General features: G+C 47.1%; 1 protein-coding gene across 1 annotated transcript; it reads left to right on the top strand.

The window, feature by feature from the left end:
- Nucleotides 1-2,427: 2,427 nt before the first annotated feature.
- Nucleotides 2,428-15,117, top strand: LOC121779142. The gene is made up of 3 exons (XM_042176476.1): nucleotides 2,428-4,296; nucleotides 4,375-4,539; nucleotides 14,962-15,117. Exons 1-3 carry the CDS (start codon nucleotides 2,428-2,430, stop codon nucleotides 15,115-15,117), a joined length of 2,190 nt encoding a protein of 729 aa, XP_042032410.1.
- The last annotated feature ends 3,652 nt before the right edge of the window (nucleotides 15,118-18,769 follow it).

Below are 18,769 nucleotides of genomic sequence, written 5' to 3' on the forward strand. Positions count from 1 at the left end.
GAGGAGGTGTTGGGACTGAAGATAAAATACAAGAAGGGTAGCTAGTGTAGTATGTCTCCATACATGTTATACTTGTCTTGGAACTCTTCCGCTGCATAGACCTAGCTTTGTCTCAGTAAAGACAATGTCCCCACTTTTCACTCTGATGTAATAACTTGCTATCTTGATGACTTTTAGACAGTATTTCCTTAATTTCAGTAATTATGATGATGTGTTGAGACAGTTTAGTATTGTTAGTCGCGACATAGTGCGCTTTCTTTGACTAGGAAGTTGTGGTCGTGACAGAGTGGTATCAGAGCACTTTTCTTTCGCTCTGACCCAAGAACCTTCTTTCTAAGCCTTAGTCCAGAACAGTAGCACTAGGCTAGGAAGTGAACAGAATGATCAGTACAAGATCCCAACACCTCAGCTCGACACGATCAACTGCACCAGAAACAGGGGTCGACGCCCGCTCGTCCAGAAAAGAGAATTTGAAGAAAGAAAATATTTTTCCATTTTGAGAAAGAAAATGAAATTTTCTAAGTTTTTTTTTTTTTTTTTTTTTTTCAGAAAAAGAAAATAATTTTCACAGCCTTATGGGAACGAAAATGTTTATTTGAAATGCTTGCAAAATGCAACGTGATAGCTGATACTTTGCATAAGATATGCTTACTGTATCTGTGTTTATGAGCTTGACATGAATGAATAGATGTCATGGGGACTATGTATGTGAACCTAGAGTGCTTTAGAGAAGTACCTTAGGTGAGACATGCAGAATCAAGTATTGGCAGAATGAGAACTTGTTACCGCCTTCCACGGCGACGAGACCAACTGAACTCATCAATTAGGGAGAACCCCTAATTCCATAGAATTTCAAAAAAAAAAAAAAAAAAAAAAAAAAAAAATCAACAACGAACCAGAAAGTATCGTTGCAATATCAATAGACAGCAAAGAAAGGAAGTCCATTCCTTTGAGCATACAGATAGTACATATATAGATATGTGTGTATACCAGCCGGTTATGAGACATAGCCACAGACAAACCTAGTACGACCTCTTCGAGAGACAACGACTCAGTTCATACCATCTTTTACAGCTTTTCGCATACTTGTATATGCATACTTTCGGTTACGAGCCGTTTTGAGGGCTTTTCTTCTTTTATGTAGAGATGGCACGACAGCGTTTTACCCACCGACGCCCACTCCGGACAGGTGCTGATCCAGATGCGGTGGTACGTTACTACAGGACGTACCGGCGTTGCCACGGGGACACTCTCGCCGAATTCGTCGCCCATTATGGTAAGCTATGGGAGGAGGCGAATTGGCATGGGGTGAAACCCTACGAGGGCATCGTGAGACTGGTGGAGTTGTTCCCACCGGAGTGGCAGGGGTGGATGGCAACCACAACCCAGTTGTACACTTCTTCGCGGCCTCCGACCTATGAGCCGATAGGAGACATGCCGGGCTTCTTGAGTGCAGTCTCGGCAGGGTGTTTCCACTTTGGGAACGGGCCCCCGCCAGACATGCAGGCCCCGGGGAGTGAGCGGTTCCGTAGCCTGCCACCTTTGGCCCTGATGCGGGCGGCAGACGGAGTGTTCGAGGAGGGACAGTCGTCCCGAGCTCCCGGCCGTCGCAGAGGTAGGGCAGAGATGGGAGATGTGTCGGGGTCCAGCGACGAGGTTGAGCAGTTAGAGAGCGGTATCGGGGGTGGAGAGAGTGAGGAGGATCCAGAGGAGGAGGATCCAGAGGAGGAGGATCCCGAGGAGGAGGATCCCGAGGAGGACATAGTAGGGGACGATGATGATGACGAGGAGCCGCAGATTGGCAGTCTCACGGACCAGATAGTGGGGGTCAACCCTCCACAGCCCCTCGAGCCACCACCAGAGATTCCTCCACCACCCAAGGAGCCATTTCCCGAGGAGTTGGAGCAGCCCCTCCACCCAATAGATGAGGCGTTCTACAAGGGGCTATACTACTACGCCAAGCATGTGGACAAGGATTTCGTCTTCGACCTCGACGTACCAGTGGCGCCTTGCATGGCCCCAGAGATCCCGCAGCCGGTCGTCGCCTCCGAGGGCGAGGAGGAGGTATGGTCACCTATAGAGATGCCCCTCCCTGGGACGAGCCACGACGACCCGATGTGGATCGACAGTGACTTGGAGTAGGGGTCGGTCAGGCGGGACATAGCCGTGCTAGCTTAGTAGATTAGTTTCCCTTTCTTTTGTAAGAACTGCAGTGATGTCATATGTAAAAGATATTAAGACCTCGTGAGAGGCAATTTGCCCACTTTATGATGAATGCATATGATGTACCACTTTATGACTCCTATTTGATTTTGTTAAACATATGCATGAAAGAGAATGCATGGGTTGTGAAACGAATCCTAAGGAAGTATAAACTCTGTATTGATGAAAGTGAATAACTAGTACTGATATCGTGTTATAAACAGAATGCCTCCCAGAAGACAAGCAGGCAGGCCGAGAAGGTACGCGCAAGTACCAGAGCAGGTACCTAGGAGAGACCAGGCTGGGGGAGCAGGAGCACAACCGCCACCTCCTCCACCACCGCCTCCTGCAGTGCCGGAGAGGCGAGTGGAAGAAACATTTCTCAAACAGAACCCACCTGTGTTCAATGGTCTGGGGAATCCTGCTGCAGCAGAGACCTGGGTGCGTGCGATCGAGCGCATCTTTGATTTTCTTCGGTGCACCGACAGAGAGCGACTCTCATGTGTGAAGTTTCAGCTGGTGGAGTCCGCCGACTTCTGGTGGGAAGCCAGGCGAAAAGTTATGACTCGTGAACAGTTGGAGCACCTGACCTGGGAGGAGTTTAAGAATGAGCTGTACGGCAAGTACATCCCCAAGAGCTACCGCAAGGCCAAAGAGGTGGAGTTTTACAGTTTGAAACAGGGAAAGATGACAGTGACCGAGTACGATAGGTTGTTCTGTGACATGTCACGCTATGCGCCTGAACTAGTAGACACGGACGAGAAAATGGCCGAAAAGTTTTGTACTGGCCTGAGATCGGAAATAAGAATGGCTCTGGCCAGTCATGGAGGTCTGTCTTATGTCGAGTCATTGGGCCGGGCCCTGGACATTGAGGCAGCTATGCCCAAAGAGAGGCCGACGACACATGTCACCACTGCTCCACCGCCGCCACAGCAGCGGTTCCCTCGAGAAAAGAGGAAATGGGAAGGAGACCGAGTCCCGACTGATGCTAAGAAACCACCGTTTGCCCCTAAGCCACAGCAGAACCGTTGGTACCAAACTGCCCCGACTCCAGCTGCGGAGCGCGGAGCCCAGGCACCTCTATGTGCGAGATGCTCGAAGAGACATGACGGCGAGTGTAAGGCCGGGACTGGTGGATGTTTCCACTGCGGGCAGAAGGGACATTTTGCCAGAAACTGCCCGAGCAAGGCGACTGGAATGGGAGGACAGCGTCCGCAACTGCGGGCACTCCAGGTTGAACCAAGGAGAGAGAATGCGATGCTCCCTGCACCACGTCCTCAGCGACAGCTACGCCCGAGACTTCCCCCACAGGCAAGAGCCTTCGCACTGCAGCAGAAGCAGGCCAGGGCCGAGGAAGGGAAACGGGAGCAAGGCAATTTGGCAGGTATGGGAACTCTCCTCAACGTACCAATCGCCCTTTTGTTTGATACCGGTGCATCACACTCCTTTATATCAACATCTTGTGTGGATACTTTGAACTTGCCTACGGATGTGATGGAACATAGTATGAGGGTGTCCTCACCCGTAGGAGGCCTGATAGATATCACACGAACGTGCTCAAACATAAAATTTTCCATGGGAAACCTGAACCTAGTAGCTCATAACTTACATGTGATGTTGATGTGGAGCGTCGACATTATACTAGGAATGGATTGGTTAGCCGAGAACTACGCCACAATCCGTTGTAAGGAGAGACAGATAGCGCTACAATACCCTGGGACAGAACCCGTAATGTTTCATGGGATCTCCATGAGGAAACGAAAATCGATTATTTCTGCCCTGCAAGCAACAACCATGATGAGGAAAGGATGTCCTGCATACCTCGTCTTTTTGAACGAAGAAGAGAAAAAGGACAAGAAAATTGAGGACGTGGCAATAGTACGAGAATATCCTGATGTATTCCCAGAAAAGCTACCAGGCTTGCCACCAAACAGGCAATTGGAGTTCAGCATCGATCTGGAACAAGGATCAGCTCCAATATCAAAGGCGCCTTACAGAATGGCACCAAGGGAGTTAGAGGAACTCAAAATGCAATTACAGGAACTACTAGACCTGGGCTTCATTCGACCCAGTGTGTCGCCGTGGGGCGCACCAGTACTTTTTGTAAAGAAGAAAGATGGCACCTTAAGGATGTGTATCGACTATCGAGAGCTGAACAAAATAACCCTCAAGAACAAGTATCCTTTACCGAGAATCGACGACCTCTTCGATCAGCTGCAAGGAGCTGGAGTGTTCTCGAAGATGGATTTGAGATCGGGTTATCACCAGTTGAGAGTTCGACAAGACGATATACCAAAGACTGCGTTCCGCACCAGATATGGCCATTATGAATTTACGGTAATGCCTTTTGGGCTTACCAATGCTCCAGCTGTGTTCATGGACCTAATGAACCGCGTGTTCCACCCGTACCTGGACAAGTTCGTTCTGGTCTTCATAGATGATGTGCTCATCTATTCGAAGAACGAAAAGGAACACGAGGAACATTTGAGAGCCACCTTGGAAACGTTAAGAGCCGAGAAACTCTATGCTAAGTTCAGCAAGTGTGAGTTCTGGCTCAATGAAGTGAATTTCCTTGGACACATAGTGACAGCAGAAGGGATCCGAGTAGACCCCGCTAAAGTTGAAGCCGTGCAACGTTGGCAGTCACCAGCAACGCCCAATGAAATTCGAAGTTTCCTAGGACTGGCAGGATACTACCGAAGATTCATTGAGGGGTTTTCTAAAATAGCAAGGCCGATGACTCAACAACTCAAGAAAGGAGTTAAAGTCAACTGGACCCCAGAATGTGAAGCAAGTTTCCAATTGCTTAAGGAAAAGTTGACCACAGCGCCGGTGCTAGCCGTACCAGAGGCGGGAGTCGACTATGTGGTGTATACAGATGCATCGAAGGTCGGACTCGGGTGCGTGCTGATGCAGAGGGGTAAGGTGATAGCATATGCGTCACGCCAATTGAGGCCGCACGAGTTGAACTATCCGACGCACGATCTGGAATTAGCAGCAGTGGTCCATGCGCTGAAGATTTGGAGACATCACCTCTACGGAGTTCGGTGTGAGATCTTCACAGATCATAAGAGTCTCAAATACTTTTTCGAACAGAAGGATCTGAATATGAGACAGCGCAGATGGCTGGAATTAGTCAAAGACTACGACTGTGGTATAAACTACCACCCAGGCAAAGCCAATGTAGTAGCAGATGCTTTGAGCAGAAAGACAGCGCCTCAAGCAGCTGTTTTCCTCACACAAGAGGAAGAGCTTATCCGGGAATTCGCCAAGATGCGGCTGGAAATAGTAAGAGCCCCGGAGACAGTGGACAGCAGAATATCCACCTTGGTCATAGAACCAGATTTAAGAGCCAGAATTGTGGAAGCCCAGAGAAACGATGACGCTCTAGAAAAGATCCGTCTCAGAGTAAGGACGGGAAAAGGGGATTACCACCACGAAGAGGCGGATAAGGCTCTCACTTTCAAAGGGAGATTATGCGTACCCAATAAGGAGACCCTCAGAAATGAGATCATGAGTGAAGCTCATGAGACACCCTATACTGCCCATCCTGGAAGTACGAAGATGTATCAGGACTTGAAGAAGCAATTTTGGTGGGATGGCATGAAGAGAAGCATAGCGTCATTTGTGGAAAAATGCCTGGCTTGTCAGCAAGTGAAAGCTTTGCATCAACGACCCTATGGAAAGTTGCAGCCTCTCGAGATTCCAGAATGGAAATGGGAGCATATAGCAATGGATTTTGTGACAGGATTGCCAAAATCACAACGGGGAAACACGGCCATCTGGGTTGTAATCGATCGCCTCACCAAAAGTGCTCATTTCATACCAATTCGTATCACATACGGTTCAGACAAGTTGGCACAGATTTACGTGCGAGAGATCGTACGTTTACATGGTGTCCCAGTAACGATCACCTCAGATCGAGATTCAAAATTTACTTCTAGATTTTGGATAAGCCTACAGCGAGAGTTAGGCACTCAGCTGAATTTCAGCACAGCGTTCCATCCACAGACGGACGGACAGTCCGAAAGGACGATCCAGACATTGGAAGATATGTTAAGAGCTGTAGTGCTCGACCGTGGAGTGAGCTGGGAGTCAGTACTCCCACTTATAGAGTTCGCCTACAATAACAGTTACCAGGCAACTATTGACATGGCTCCATACGAGGCATTATATGGGAAAAAGTGCAGATCACCACTTTACTGGGATGAAGTTGGTGAGAGAAGGATTCTCGGACCGGACTCGGTAGAGGAAATGATAGAAATTGTCCGACAAATCCGAGGGAGAATCAAGGAAGCTCAAGATAGACAGAAATCCTATGCAGATGCTCGCAGAACGGATTTACAGTTTAAAGCAGGAGACAAGGTCTTCCTGAAAGTATCCCCATCAAAAGGGATAACCAGATTTGGCGTCAAGGGCAAGCTGAAACCGCGTTTTATCGGACCTTACGAGATCCTAGAAACAGTCGGCCCTGTGGCGTACAGATTAGCGCTTCCGCCAAGTTTCGGGAATGTTCATAATGTGTTCCATGTATCACAGTTGAGGAAGTACGTGTTTGACCCTAAACACATAGTGCACCAAGAAGAGATGGTGTTAGAACCAGATTTGAGCTATGAAGAAAAGCCAGAAGCAATTCTGGACAGAAAAGTTAAAGAACTGCGAAATAAAAATATTGTGACAGTGAAAGTCCTTTGGAAGCATCACGACCGCAGGGAGGCGACGTGGGAGCTCGAGGACCAGATGAAGGAGAAGTACCCACAGCTTTTTGCCTAACCGAGACAAAATTTCGGGACGAAATTTTTGTTAAGGGGGGTAGAATGTAATAGCCGAGACTTAGATTTCTCGGGAGTTATGAAATAAAATACTAGAACTTTTATTGACAAATGAAAGAGTATTTTTATTTCTTGAAAAAAAAAAAAGGGGGTACAAACTACAATTTTCAGAATCTCAAACTAAATTACAATCGTTGACAATGAAAATAAAAGTCGAGCTACACTACTACTTTTAGAAAACCCTAAGGGCTACTGTGGCCTTCGTCATCGGGCCGTCTCGGCCCCAGGGTTTTTCCAAACGAGCCGGGAGGGCGAGGCCACGAGGGAAGACAGCCTCGTTGGCCAGTCGCAACTCCTGCCAAAGCGCACGAAAGAGAATTAGTTGCATGAATAGAGACTGTTGGTGGATTGTGATAGCTCGCCACCAAGCACGGCAGTTCGGCACCGAGCTCCGGCAGTTCGCCACCAAGCACGGCAGTTCGGCACCGAGCTCCGGAAATTCGGTACCGAGCTCGGCAGTTCGCCACCAAGCACGGCAGTTCGGCACCGAGCTCCGGCAATTCGCCACCAAGCACGGCAGCTCGGCAGTTCGCCACCAAGCTCGGCAGTTCGGCACCAAGCTCGGCAACTCCGTGATCTGGAGAGAAAGATCAAAACATGAAGAAGAGCTCGGCTGTTATGACAACTCGTTTCAACAGATGTTAGATCTCCTCAATCGTTTACAGAGACAACAAGAGAAGTGTATTAAGAAAGGGAAGGGGAAACAATACCTTGCAGAAAGGCGAGTGGGCGTTGGACCGAAAGAAGCAAACTCCAGCCAGCAGGCTCCCCTCCAGCTAATACTCTGCCAAGCTGCAGGTAACAGCCCTTGCTTTCCCTACCCAGACCGGTTATAGTCCGGAAATCAGCCCCACAATGCCACCTCTAGTGTGCACCTGCAAAAGAAGACAAAATCCATGAATGAATCAGAGTACAAGGCAGCACAAAACTCCAAATCAGTTAAAGGATGCTGCAGGGATGGCAGCCAACATGGGGCAGCCTTAAGACTTATTCTTTCCAGCCAAACAACAAACCTAGCAGCTTTCAGTTATACTTCCCCTCTATATAAAGGAAAAACCACTCGGCCTCATTCTCCCTCAACACCACAAACAATCAATACAGTGAGCCAAGAGAGGGAGTGGCCGAAGCAACGGGTGGAAGTGAGGGAGACCAAGAGCCGAGTTACAGATAGCAGCCAAAATCAACACACAGCAGGTAATCTCCCAACAACTCAGTTGCATCATATAGCACACAAATAGCTAAAGCATGAGAACTAAGAGCACAGAAGCTCAAGAACATAGGAGCATGCTTTAGAATCCCACATCTTATCAGACCAGTAAGTGAAACTGAGGATTTAGAACTTAGGACGACAAAATAGTTGTTCCGCAGTCAAGTTTCGCAAATAAATCAAATAATAGGTGAGTGAGGGACTTAGCTTCGGGTGGGCTTGAGGGGCAACGAGAACTGAACTGCGACAAGGCAGCTGGAGCAAGCCGACGGTCCGGGAGAAGACCGCGTGGTCAGACGCCGTGCTGAGTGCACGACGACAGCAGCACGGTCAACCGCGGCCAGGCTCGACAGTGACATTCCTCTTGCCTGCTCTGATGGTGTTGAGAGGTAGCGACCTGACGAGAAACAGCGACAAACGGCGCGACCAGCGTCTCCACCACGAACAAGCAGCGACAATTACTTGCCGAGTCGGGTACAGAGGCCGCGGCGACGGGGTGTCGCGACAGCGGCGGTACGTCAGAGAGAGAGAGATCTCTGGGCCCCGATCAACCCTCGCCGGAGACGGAGACAGTGGAGACGGCGTCCACTGGAGTAAAGGAAACGCGACGGAGGGGGGCTGTTCCCACCGAATCCGGCGGGTGCGAATCGCGGTCGACCCATGACGCAAAGGGTTCGAGCCAGCGGTGCTCCGACAGCCGAGCCGAGAGGCCCGTCGGCGATTCTCCGATTAGTGGACAGGAACAGTGGTTTCCCGATTAGGGATTTGATTTCCTCAGTTTGAGGATTTCTCCTTGATGAAGATGAAATGGGAGAAACATTAGACGGATGAGAGTATATCTTGGGCCTCAGCCTTAATCAAATAAAAGAGAAGAGATGTAGAGATTGGGCCAGATTAAATAAATTCCCTAGCTGGACCCGGAATTTATTTGAAGCCCTTTTATCTTAGATTATCTCCAAGAGTTAATGGAATTAATTCCTTAAGCCACGGAAGAAAAGAACTTATAAGCCGTGAGTGAAATAAAAGCCAATGAATAATTAAGCGGACTTTAATAGTCACAGAAAGTATTTTTAAAAATACTTAAGATAATCCGGGAATATATATATTATACCCGAACAGATCGGCCAGTTTCAGAATAAATTAAATCGCAGATTTAATTAAAGATTTAAGACTTCTAATTTTAGAAGGCAGAAATTAAAATAATGAGCACACGCCTAGGCATGCATTCATGCAAGATTGAATGATTACTCAAAGCCTAATTTAAGTACATTATTTTTTGAAAAGGGACGTCGTCGCTCGACGAGTAAATCTCAAGTCAGACAGTACCCGTTTGAAAGGGTTAAGCAAACGAGGTGGGCTTTTCTATCCTACATTATGTGTGGGCTTCTTTCCTTTTTATTTACAGAACTCTATGAGAATAAGTGTGAACTTTTGAATGAGTTGTCATGCCATGTTTTATTTTGTGATTGCCATTCATGGATAAAACGAATTCGGGTCCCAGTAGGTCAGTAAATCCTACTCGGACTTGTGTACACTTACGGACCGTGAGCTAGCGCAAGGTTGGCCGGTCTAGGGGTCGTGAGCTAGCGCCAGGTTGGCCGACCCAGTGATCGTGGAATGTGGCCACATTCCCGATTCACACAGCTTGACATGGTATATCATCAGAAAGTTAAAAGACTGCAGTCTATTTCAGAAAGAAATAACAGATTTTAGTGACCGGGACTTGTTTTCAGAAAAAAACCCCGCGTTCACTCAGCTTGGCAGACAATTAAAAGAAAAACAGTTTTCGGCATAAGCCACTGAGTATATCAAGTACTCAGCCCTGCATATTGTTTTCCTTAATGTGCAGGTTGATCGATCGAGGCAGAGGAGGTGTTGGGACTGAAGATAAAATAAAAGAAGGGTAGCTAGTGTAGTATGTCTCGATACATGTTATACTTGTCTTGGAACTCTTCCGCTGCATAGACCTATCTTTGTCTCAGTAAAGACAATGTCCCACTTTTCACTCTGATGTAATAACTTGCTATCTTGATGACTTTTAGACAGTATTTCCTTAATTTCAGTAATTATGATGATGTGTTGAGACAGTTTAGTATTGTTAGTCGCGAAATAGCTGCGCTTTCTTTGACTAGAAAGTTGTGGTCGTGACAGAAACTCCCATCTACAGTCCATGTGCCCAAAAAGGCAAACGTGAGCAAAGTCACTTTGCGGTCCGGTACTACCTATAAGGGACCCCAACCGAGGAAGCCCAATGGAGAGCCTAGTGGGACGAATATACTGAAGGATGTCGTCACGAAAGAAGAGCTCAACAGACCTCTACCTAAGATGCAGGATCCATTCTTTTTGGATAAAGCGCCATTGGAAAAGAATGAAACAAGAGGCGTACTGCCCAGGAGAGACCCTCCTAAGGAAACTGAACCCACGAAGGAAACTCCAGCCCAGAATGTGTCCAAAAAAGATTCTGGAAAGGTTGTTGAAGAACCAACAGAAGAAGAGAAAGGGAAAAAACCATTCCTTTGCCATTTCGTGACCAAGAGGAAGAAGGAAAACCCAGTGGATTACATTTCAATTTTTGGGAAGCTGGATGTCACCATACCATTCCTCCAAGCCGTGAAGCTACCCCCGCTTGGAAAATTTATCAAAGAATTCATAGCCGGGAAAGCCCAGAAGGATGGAAAGATCATGGTGGAAGGGATAGCGTCAGCAATTGTGCAGGAAAAACTACCGCCTAAGAGAGCCGATCCAGGTATGTTCACTTTGCCTATAACTATAGGAGATGTAAAAATCGAGCATGCAATGTGTGATCTGGGAGCTTCTATAAATGTTATGCCATTGTCAGTTTATAATCGGCTGAAGGGAGTAACGTTATCGAGCACTAGGGTATTAATCCAACTGGCTGATAGGTCATGCATAAATCCTGAGGGTGTGTTAGAAAATGTGTTGGTGAGAGTGCATGATTTTACTTATCATGCTGACTTTTATGTGATCAAGATGAGTGAGTCTGAAGCTAGGGAGTCTAGTAGTATTTTGCTAGGGAGACCGTTTTTGAGAACAGCCAAGACAATCGTGGACATGGCTGAAGGGACAATTTGCATCGATTTTCATGGAGAGAAATTCACATTTGATATCAATGAGGCCATGAAAAAGCCTATCGATTCTGAAAATCTATGTTATGTTGATGTAATTGCCCCCTTAGTCCGAGATTTTCTTGAAACTGAATTATTGCAGGAAAAGCTCCAAGCGTTGGATGTGTATGAACAGGATGATGTAGAAGCGGTTGCATGGTGCGATCTGATCAGTAGCCAAGGGTTAACTGATGAAGAAATAGAAGGAGCAATAAAAAATTTCTGTCAGAAATCGGAATTTCTTGGAGCCGCAGGGGCTCAGCTACCAGTCAGTACAGAAGAATTTTCAGATGAAGAATTAGAAATAGAGGGGGATTCTGCGAAGAGCATTCTGCCGGCTGACATACTCCCCCCAAGTTGAATTGAAGAAGCTGCTGGCGAATCTGAAGTATGCCTTCCTCGGGGAGGAAAATTCATATCCAATGATCATAAGCAGCAGCCTGACAAAGGAGCAAGAAGCAAGGCTACTGACCATACTTAGCAGGAACTAGAAAGCAATTGGATGGAGCCTTACAGATTTGGTGGGGATAAGCCCCGATGTCTGTATGCACCATATCAGACTAGAAGATGGAGCAAAGCACATCGAGACTCACAAAGGAATGTGAACCCTAACATGCGGCATAAAATATTGAAGGAGATCTTGAAGTTGTTGTCATTGGGAATTATTTAATCGGTGCCCGACAGCGAGTGGGTCAGCCTCGTCCACATAGTCCCCAAGAAGTCAGGGATTCAAGTGGTTCAGAATGAGAGAAATGAGCTGATACCAACAAGGCTAGTCACTGGTTGGCGGATGTGCATAGATTACCGTAAACTGAACGTCGCAACAAAGAAAGACCACTTCCCCCTACCTTTCATCGATCAGATGTTGGAGCGACTGGCTGGGAAGAAATACTTCTGTTTTTTAATGGGTACAGCGGGCATTTTCAAATCTACGTGGACCCTGAAGACCAGGATAAGACCACATTCACCTGCCCATTTGGAACCTACGCGTACAGACGCATGCCATTTGGTCTTTGCAACACTCCGGGAACAACGATGCATGATGAGCATATTTTTCGATCTGATCGAGGAGTGCATAGAGAGCATGGATAACTTTACAGTCTACGTGGACTCTTTCGACTCATGCCTTCATCATTTGGACGTAGTCTTGGGGAGGTGTCAAGCAAAGAGCCTGGTATTGAATTTTGAGAAGTGCCATTTCATGGTCACAGAAGGGATCGTCCTAGGGCACGTGGTGTCAGAAAGAGGTATCCAGGTGGATCAACCCAAGGTGGACGTCATCTCCAAACTACCCTTTCCTACTGACCAGAAGGAAATAAGGGGTTTTCTGGGGCATGCATGATTTTATCGACGATTTATTAAGGACTTCGCCAAAATAGCCCAACCCTTTACCAGACTTCTTCAAAACGAGGTGGAATTCAATTTTGATGAACAGTGCAAGGCCTGCTTTCAACCTCCTCAAAGAAAAGCTAGTATCTGCACCAATTATTCAGGCTCCTGACTGGGATCATCCGTTCGAAGTGATGTGTGATGCCAGCGATTACGCGGTGGGAGCTGTTCTGGGTTAGAAGATCGAGGGAAAAAGGTATGTGATTTCTATGCGTCTAAAACTTTAAATCAAGCTCAAAGGAATTATGACACCTTAGAGAAGGAGATGATGGTCATGGTGTTTTCATTCGAGAAGTTTTGGCAGTACTTGTTGGGATCCAAGGTCATCGTTTATACTGACCATGCAGCCATTAAGTACCTGGTTACCAAAAAAGAGTCAAAACCCCGCTTAGCTCGATGGGTACTCCTGTTACAAGAGTTCGATTGGGAGGTAGAAGACAAGAAAGGGGTCGAGAATAAAGTCGCGGATCATTTGAGCTGGATAGTGCAAGATGGGAGCAGCGAGGAGGTACGTGATCGATTCCCGGAGGAGCACTTGTGTGAAGTGATTTTCGCCGCCAGAAAAATTAACTGGGAAGAAGTGATGAAGCTTACTGGCCAGGATGTGACAGCAAAAGGGAAAGAAAAAGTAGGGCATGAGCCATGGTATGCGGACCTAGCCAACTACCTAGTTTCGGGAGAGCTTCCAGAAGTAACAAACGCCACCAAAGCTCAAAGAATGAAGATCAAGAGTGAAGCAAAATACTACTTTTGGGACGACCCATACCTTTGGAGGGTAGGAGCCGATCAAGTGATAAGAAGATGCGTTCCTGACTGGGAGCAAAGGGACGTACTAATACATTGCCACTCCTTGGCCTGTGGAGGACATTTCGGTCCCAAGAAAACGACAAGGAAGATCTTGGATGGTGGATTTTATTGGCCAACCCTCAACAAAGATGCTTATGAATTCTGTAGAGGTTGTGAGCGTTGTCAACTGACCGGTGGGATCTCTGAACGAGATGAAATGCCACAAGTCCCGGTCATTGTTTGTGAGCTGTTCGACATACGGGAGATGGACTTCATGGGTCCCTTTCCCTCGTCTTATGGGAACTTGTGTATCTTAGTCGCGGTTGACTACGTCTCTAAGTGGGTAGAAGCCAAGGCCACAAGCACGTGTGAGGCGAAGGAGGTGGCCATGTTTCTCAAGAGCAATATTTTCAGTCGATTCGGAATACCAAGGGCCATAATATCCGATCAGGGAACCCACTTCTATAACCGCACCATCGAAGCCTTGATGAAGAAGTACGGCGTGCACTACAGATTATCCAGCCCCTACCACCCGCAAGCAAACGGTCAAGCAGAGATCTCTAACCGAGAGATAAAGAAGATTATAGAAAAAACCGTCAATCCTTCCAGTAAGGACTGGAGTATGAGGTTAGAGGATGCTCTATGGGATCTCGGACAGCCTACAAAACTCCCATAGGAATGTCCCCATATAGAGCCTATGAGGAGGGAAGGAAGCTGCAGCTGCAGGAGTTGGAGGAACTTAGATTGGAATCGTTTGATTCCGCCATGTGGTATAAAGAGAGAACTAAATTCTGGCACAACAGAAATCTAAGGACCAAGGACCTCCATGTTGGCCAAAAAGTACTACTCTTCCAGTTTAGATTGAAGCTAATGCTTGGGAAGCTCAAGTCAAAGTGAACAGGACCCTATGTCATAACTGCACTCCGTTCTAATGGAGCAGTGGAGATTTCAGGGAGTCTTTCTTACTTTGAACCTTTTATCATAAATCGACATAGGCTGAAGGTATTTAGGGAGAATAGTGAGGTGGGTGTAGTGGATGAAATTCCACTACAGCCACATACTGAGGTTGCATACTGACCGGTAGAATACGAATTTGGAGTTCCACTGGGCTAACTTCTTTTTAGCGAAGTCTGCATATAATGGCCAAGTAGAATTCCAAATTACCTAAGTGAAATGTAAATATTGTAAATATGTGGTAGTTAATTTAATCTTTTCATGCAAGTTAAATTTTAAAACCCAAAAAAATATTTTTTGGACCTCAAATATTAATTTGGAGTACGTACTGATCACCAGAATGTCAATTTGGTGAAACTCCCAGTTTTATTTAAGTGTCCTTTTTACTTTGTTACTAATCTGGGAAAATATAGGGGGAAATCATTAAGGGGCGAAATTTGAATTGGGGTTTGTTGCAACTTTGCAGGCGGACAACGACTGGAAGCCCGCTTGTGCAGAGAGAGGACAGGCGACGTACAATCAGGAAGCAACACTCCCAACCGTCTCCCACACAAAGAGGCGCGACCTGGAAACCGCCTGTAGCAGGTTACAAACCCGCAACTGCTTCACTCCATTCCATTAAACCAAACATCTCACCCTTTTCCCTTCACAAACCATCAACTCCATTTTCTCGTCCGAAAATTCCCACCGTCATCCCCAGAAATCGACACCAACTTTATCACTAGAACTTACAAATTCAAGCCATGGGAAAGAAGAAATGGGCAAAGAAACAAACCGGAGAGAAAACCCCTTCAAACCGTCGGGAAGAAACCCCAGAATTGCAACCACCAGCGGAAGAACAGCCACCGAACCCGCAACCACAGGAGCCGAGTCGAGATTGGGCGGCTGAGTTGGCCGGTTTTAGCCGAATCGGGCTAATTGGAGCACGACCGGAGAAGCCCCGGCAGTACCTGCATCAGAACCGATTGTGCAACTCACAACACAACCACCCACTTCCGTTCCGACTTCCTCACCAAAATGGGAATCTCCCTCCCCGACTCGCCAAGAAACCGACTCAATGGATATTGACTCCATTGCCGCCTATTACGATTCTGATCCAGGGGAAAGGGAAGCGAGAAGAAGCGAGGAGCATAAGAACCAAGATGGAGGAGATGAACCAGAAAGAACGCCGGTAGCGGAGCCTATTCCTCAAGAAATGGAGAGGGAAGAGATAGATCTTAACGCAATGACCAAGAAGCAAGGCCTCATCACTGACGAGGAATTTGAAGCGCTGTTAAAGGAGGTAACCCGGGAGGAAGAAGAAGATGCATCGAAGGCAGTAAGAGAGGGTGGAAAAGCTAGTACAAGGAATAACTCAGAGGACCAAGTCAACCAGCCAGTAGACGAGAGAGAAGAAGAACCAGAGTCAGTGGCGCCCCAGCCAGAAGAAGGGGAAAGTGATGCGCACGTTGAGGAGGAGGAAACAGTAGCAAGAACAGAGGTACCAGAACCAGTGGCACCTCCGGTGACGAAACCGAAGCCAGTTAAAAGAAAATTGGTGTTGAAGAGTGATCCAAGGGCAGAGAAGCCGAAGCCGAAGAGGGTATCGCAAAGATGCCTAGGGAAATGGGCATTTAGCAAGGCAAAGGCAAACACAGCAGCAGATCCAGTGGAGGTTTAAAGTGAAGAGGACGGGACATCTCCTACAAAACCTAGGGAGGAGTCCTTATCAGCTACTAACTGGGAAGATGCTTCGACGGCAGCAGAAGTGGTATCACAAACGCTGAGTGACCAGGGAGATGAGACTGAGCAGATGGCTGAGGGTCTGGACCTCGCATCTGAGTCAGTAGGTCACGTAGAGCTAAGAGACGATCGTACACATATCCGCGTGGAGACCCACCCTACTACCCAGGACAAGCCTTCAACACAAGCAGAAAAGAAACCGGAAGAGGATGAAGACAGAGATGGGGATTAGGACAGATACCAAGAAGAGAGAAAACGGAAGGGGAAAGCCCATGTTAAGAGGAAGCCAAGCAAGAAGAAACAACGCACAGGCAACATAGGCATCGTCATCACAGACCCAGCTCAGAGAACCCCACCGCACCGACAGGAGACAAACGACAGTGACTATGCTGCTAGTGATGAGTCGGGATTTGACAGGGACGTCTCCCTGGAGGATGAAGAGTATGGTGAACAGCAGCTTCCACTGAACCATCGGGAACTGGTACATCCCCCGGCATAAAGATTGAAGTACAAGCGCTGGGCAGTGGACCTCACTGATGAACTGGTGGAGATGAAGCTGTTCGACTCCAAAAAGCTCCAAGATGCTTTCGATAGTAAGGATGACGGGAGCAAGCAAGTTAAGTGTGGAAAGGTACTCCATTTTCCTTCCCTCGATGAGTTGGATGCCCGTGAACCTTTTCTATCTTATGTGCGTGCGTTGGGATTTACTGGTTATTGGAGAATAGGGATCCGAATATCCCTGTTAGGCTAGCGAAAGTATTTTTCACGACTTTCAGATTCCAGGTTACTACCAATTTAGATGAGGAGTCAATAAGCTTTAGGTTGTTCGGAGGAGAGATACACATGAGTTTAATTGAGTGGCCAGTCCGTTTGGGGATGTGTAGTTTGGAGGAGGCCATATGGCCGGACTGGAGGAATAGAGAGCGGGGAATTCCTAGACGCCAGGCTTGGGTGGAGCTTTATCTTGATTTCAACCTGCTAGGGCAGTCGAATTCGGCCTTCTGAACATCTATGACTGAACTCTATCTCCTTTGGTGCGCCGAGCGCAAGAGAAGAGTCCATCTGGGATTCCTGCTAGAAATCTTACCCTGTGCCACTTGCTGGGAGCTTTTGTGAGGAACATTATCATCATTGAGGAGAATGGAGAGCTATCTCCCCTGAATATGGTCGACTCTCCTGGTCTGTTTGATACACCACTCTTCGTCCGAACAAATACTGTTTGCATGAGGCAGGGAGTACCGCGTTTCTATGCTATGGGAGAAGAAGCTATTCTTACCGGACGGTCGACAGTAGGCCAGGGAGAACAAGCGCAAGCACAGAGGCAAGAGAGATTGGAGAGAGCAGTGGCAGAACTAGCAGAGGAGAATAGGCAGGCCAAGGCGGAGTTGACCCGCTTGACCAATGTAATGGAAAAAATTCTGAGGGAGTTAGCGACAGGAAAGTTAGTACGAGGATTTGGACCGAGTGGCCACGGGGGTCAGACTGATGAACCAAGAGTAGCAGAGAAAGAAGTAACCGAGACAGAAGTAGAGGAGACAGAGGAGAAAGCTGCCGAGGAACCGGTAGAATGAGAGGGAAGTGAATCCGAATCGGAGAGAGAGGAGTCCGAAGAACCACCTGCATCAATCCCTGCCCCACGGAGGAGCAGGAGAAATATATGACCACCTGATGACCAGTATGTTTTCTTTTTTTTCAGTTTTTTTTATTTGTTATTTTTAGGTAGAGTATATTTGTGTAGCATGTTAGTGTAAACCCTATTCATAACACTTAGACTATTCAATAGTCTAAGTGTGAGAAGTACGAGGTTTACTACTTTGGCGCATGTGTTTGTGTTTGTTTTTCTTTCCGTATGCGTGTTAGCTCACACTTAGTGTACTGCGTAGCCTAAGTGTGAGGAGTTTATGTATATACGTGTTTGTGATTGTTGGGTTCTGTTTAGGTTTTGAACTCTTTCACTTAGCCTATTATATAGTCTAAGTGTGAGAAGTTTTAGTAACAGCATGTGTCGTTCTTGTTTTGGTATGTCTGTGTGTCAGCCATACTAGCCATTACCTTTTCCACTTCACAGCCTTATCTGAGGGCAGACACTTGTGAAGTGGGAGGGGGGATGCAATGGCCAGTATGACGTATATGCATATGTGTAGTTTGTGTTTAGTGTTTGTGTAGTTTTTTTAGGTCTAGTTTCTTTTCTTATACGTGTTGATTGGGCTTAAAACTCAACTGTCTCGAGCTGACGATGAGGGGAATTGAGGGAGATAGGACATGCTGGACAATGGAAACCACCCTCCCTAGTATCTCCTAGTCAGTACAGATGATGCAAGTATGAGAGAAAAGCCCATCCTTAGAGCCAAACACAAAAGCCCTCTTAAAATGTGAGTTAAAAGCCTAAAGCGGAACCACTTTCCACCAATTCAGCAAGAGAAAAGAGTGGTTGCCACATGATGTCTAGGGTAAGGTGACTGCATGTAGCAAGACCTGAAGGCAGTAGAAAACCCCCCTTAAAAAAAACCCCTCCTTTAAAACCCCACTTTCTAGCCGTATATACCCATATA

The sequence above is a fragment of the Salvia splendens genome, chromosome 19 (genome assembly GCF_004379255.2).
Source record: "Salvia splendens isolate huo1 chromosome 19, SspV2, whole genome shotgun sequence".
In the NCBI taxonomy this organism is placed as follows: Eukaryota; Viridiplantae; Streptophyta; class Magnoliopsida; order Lamiales; family Lamiaceae; genus Salvia; species Salvia splendens.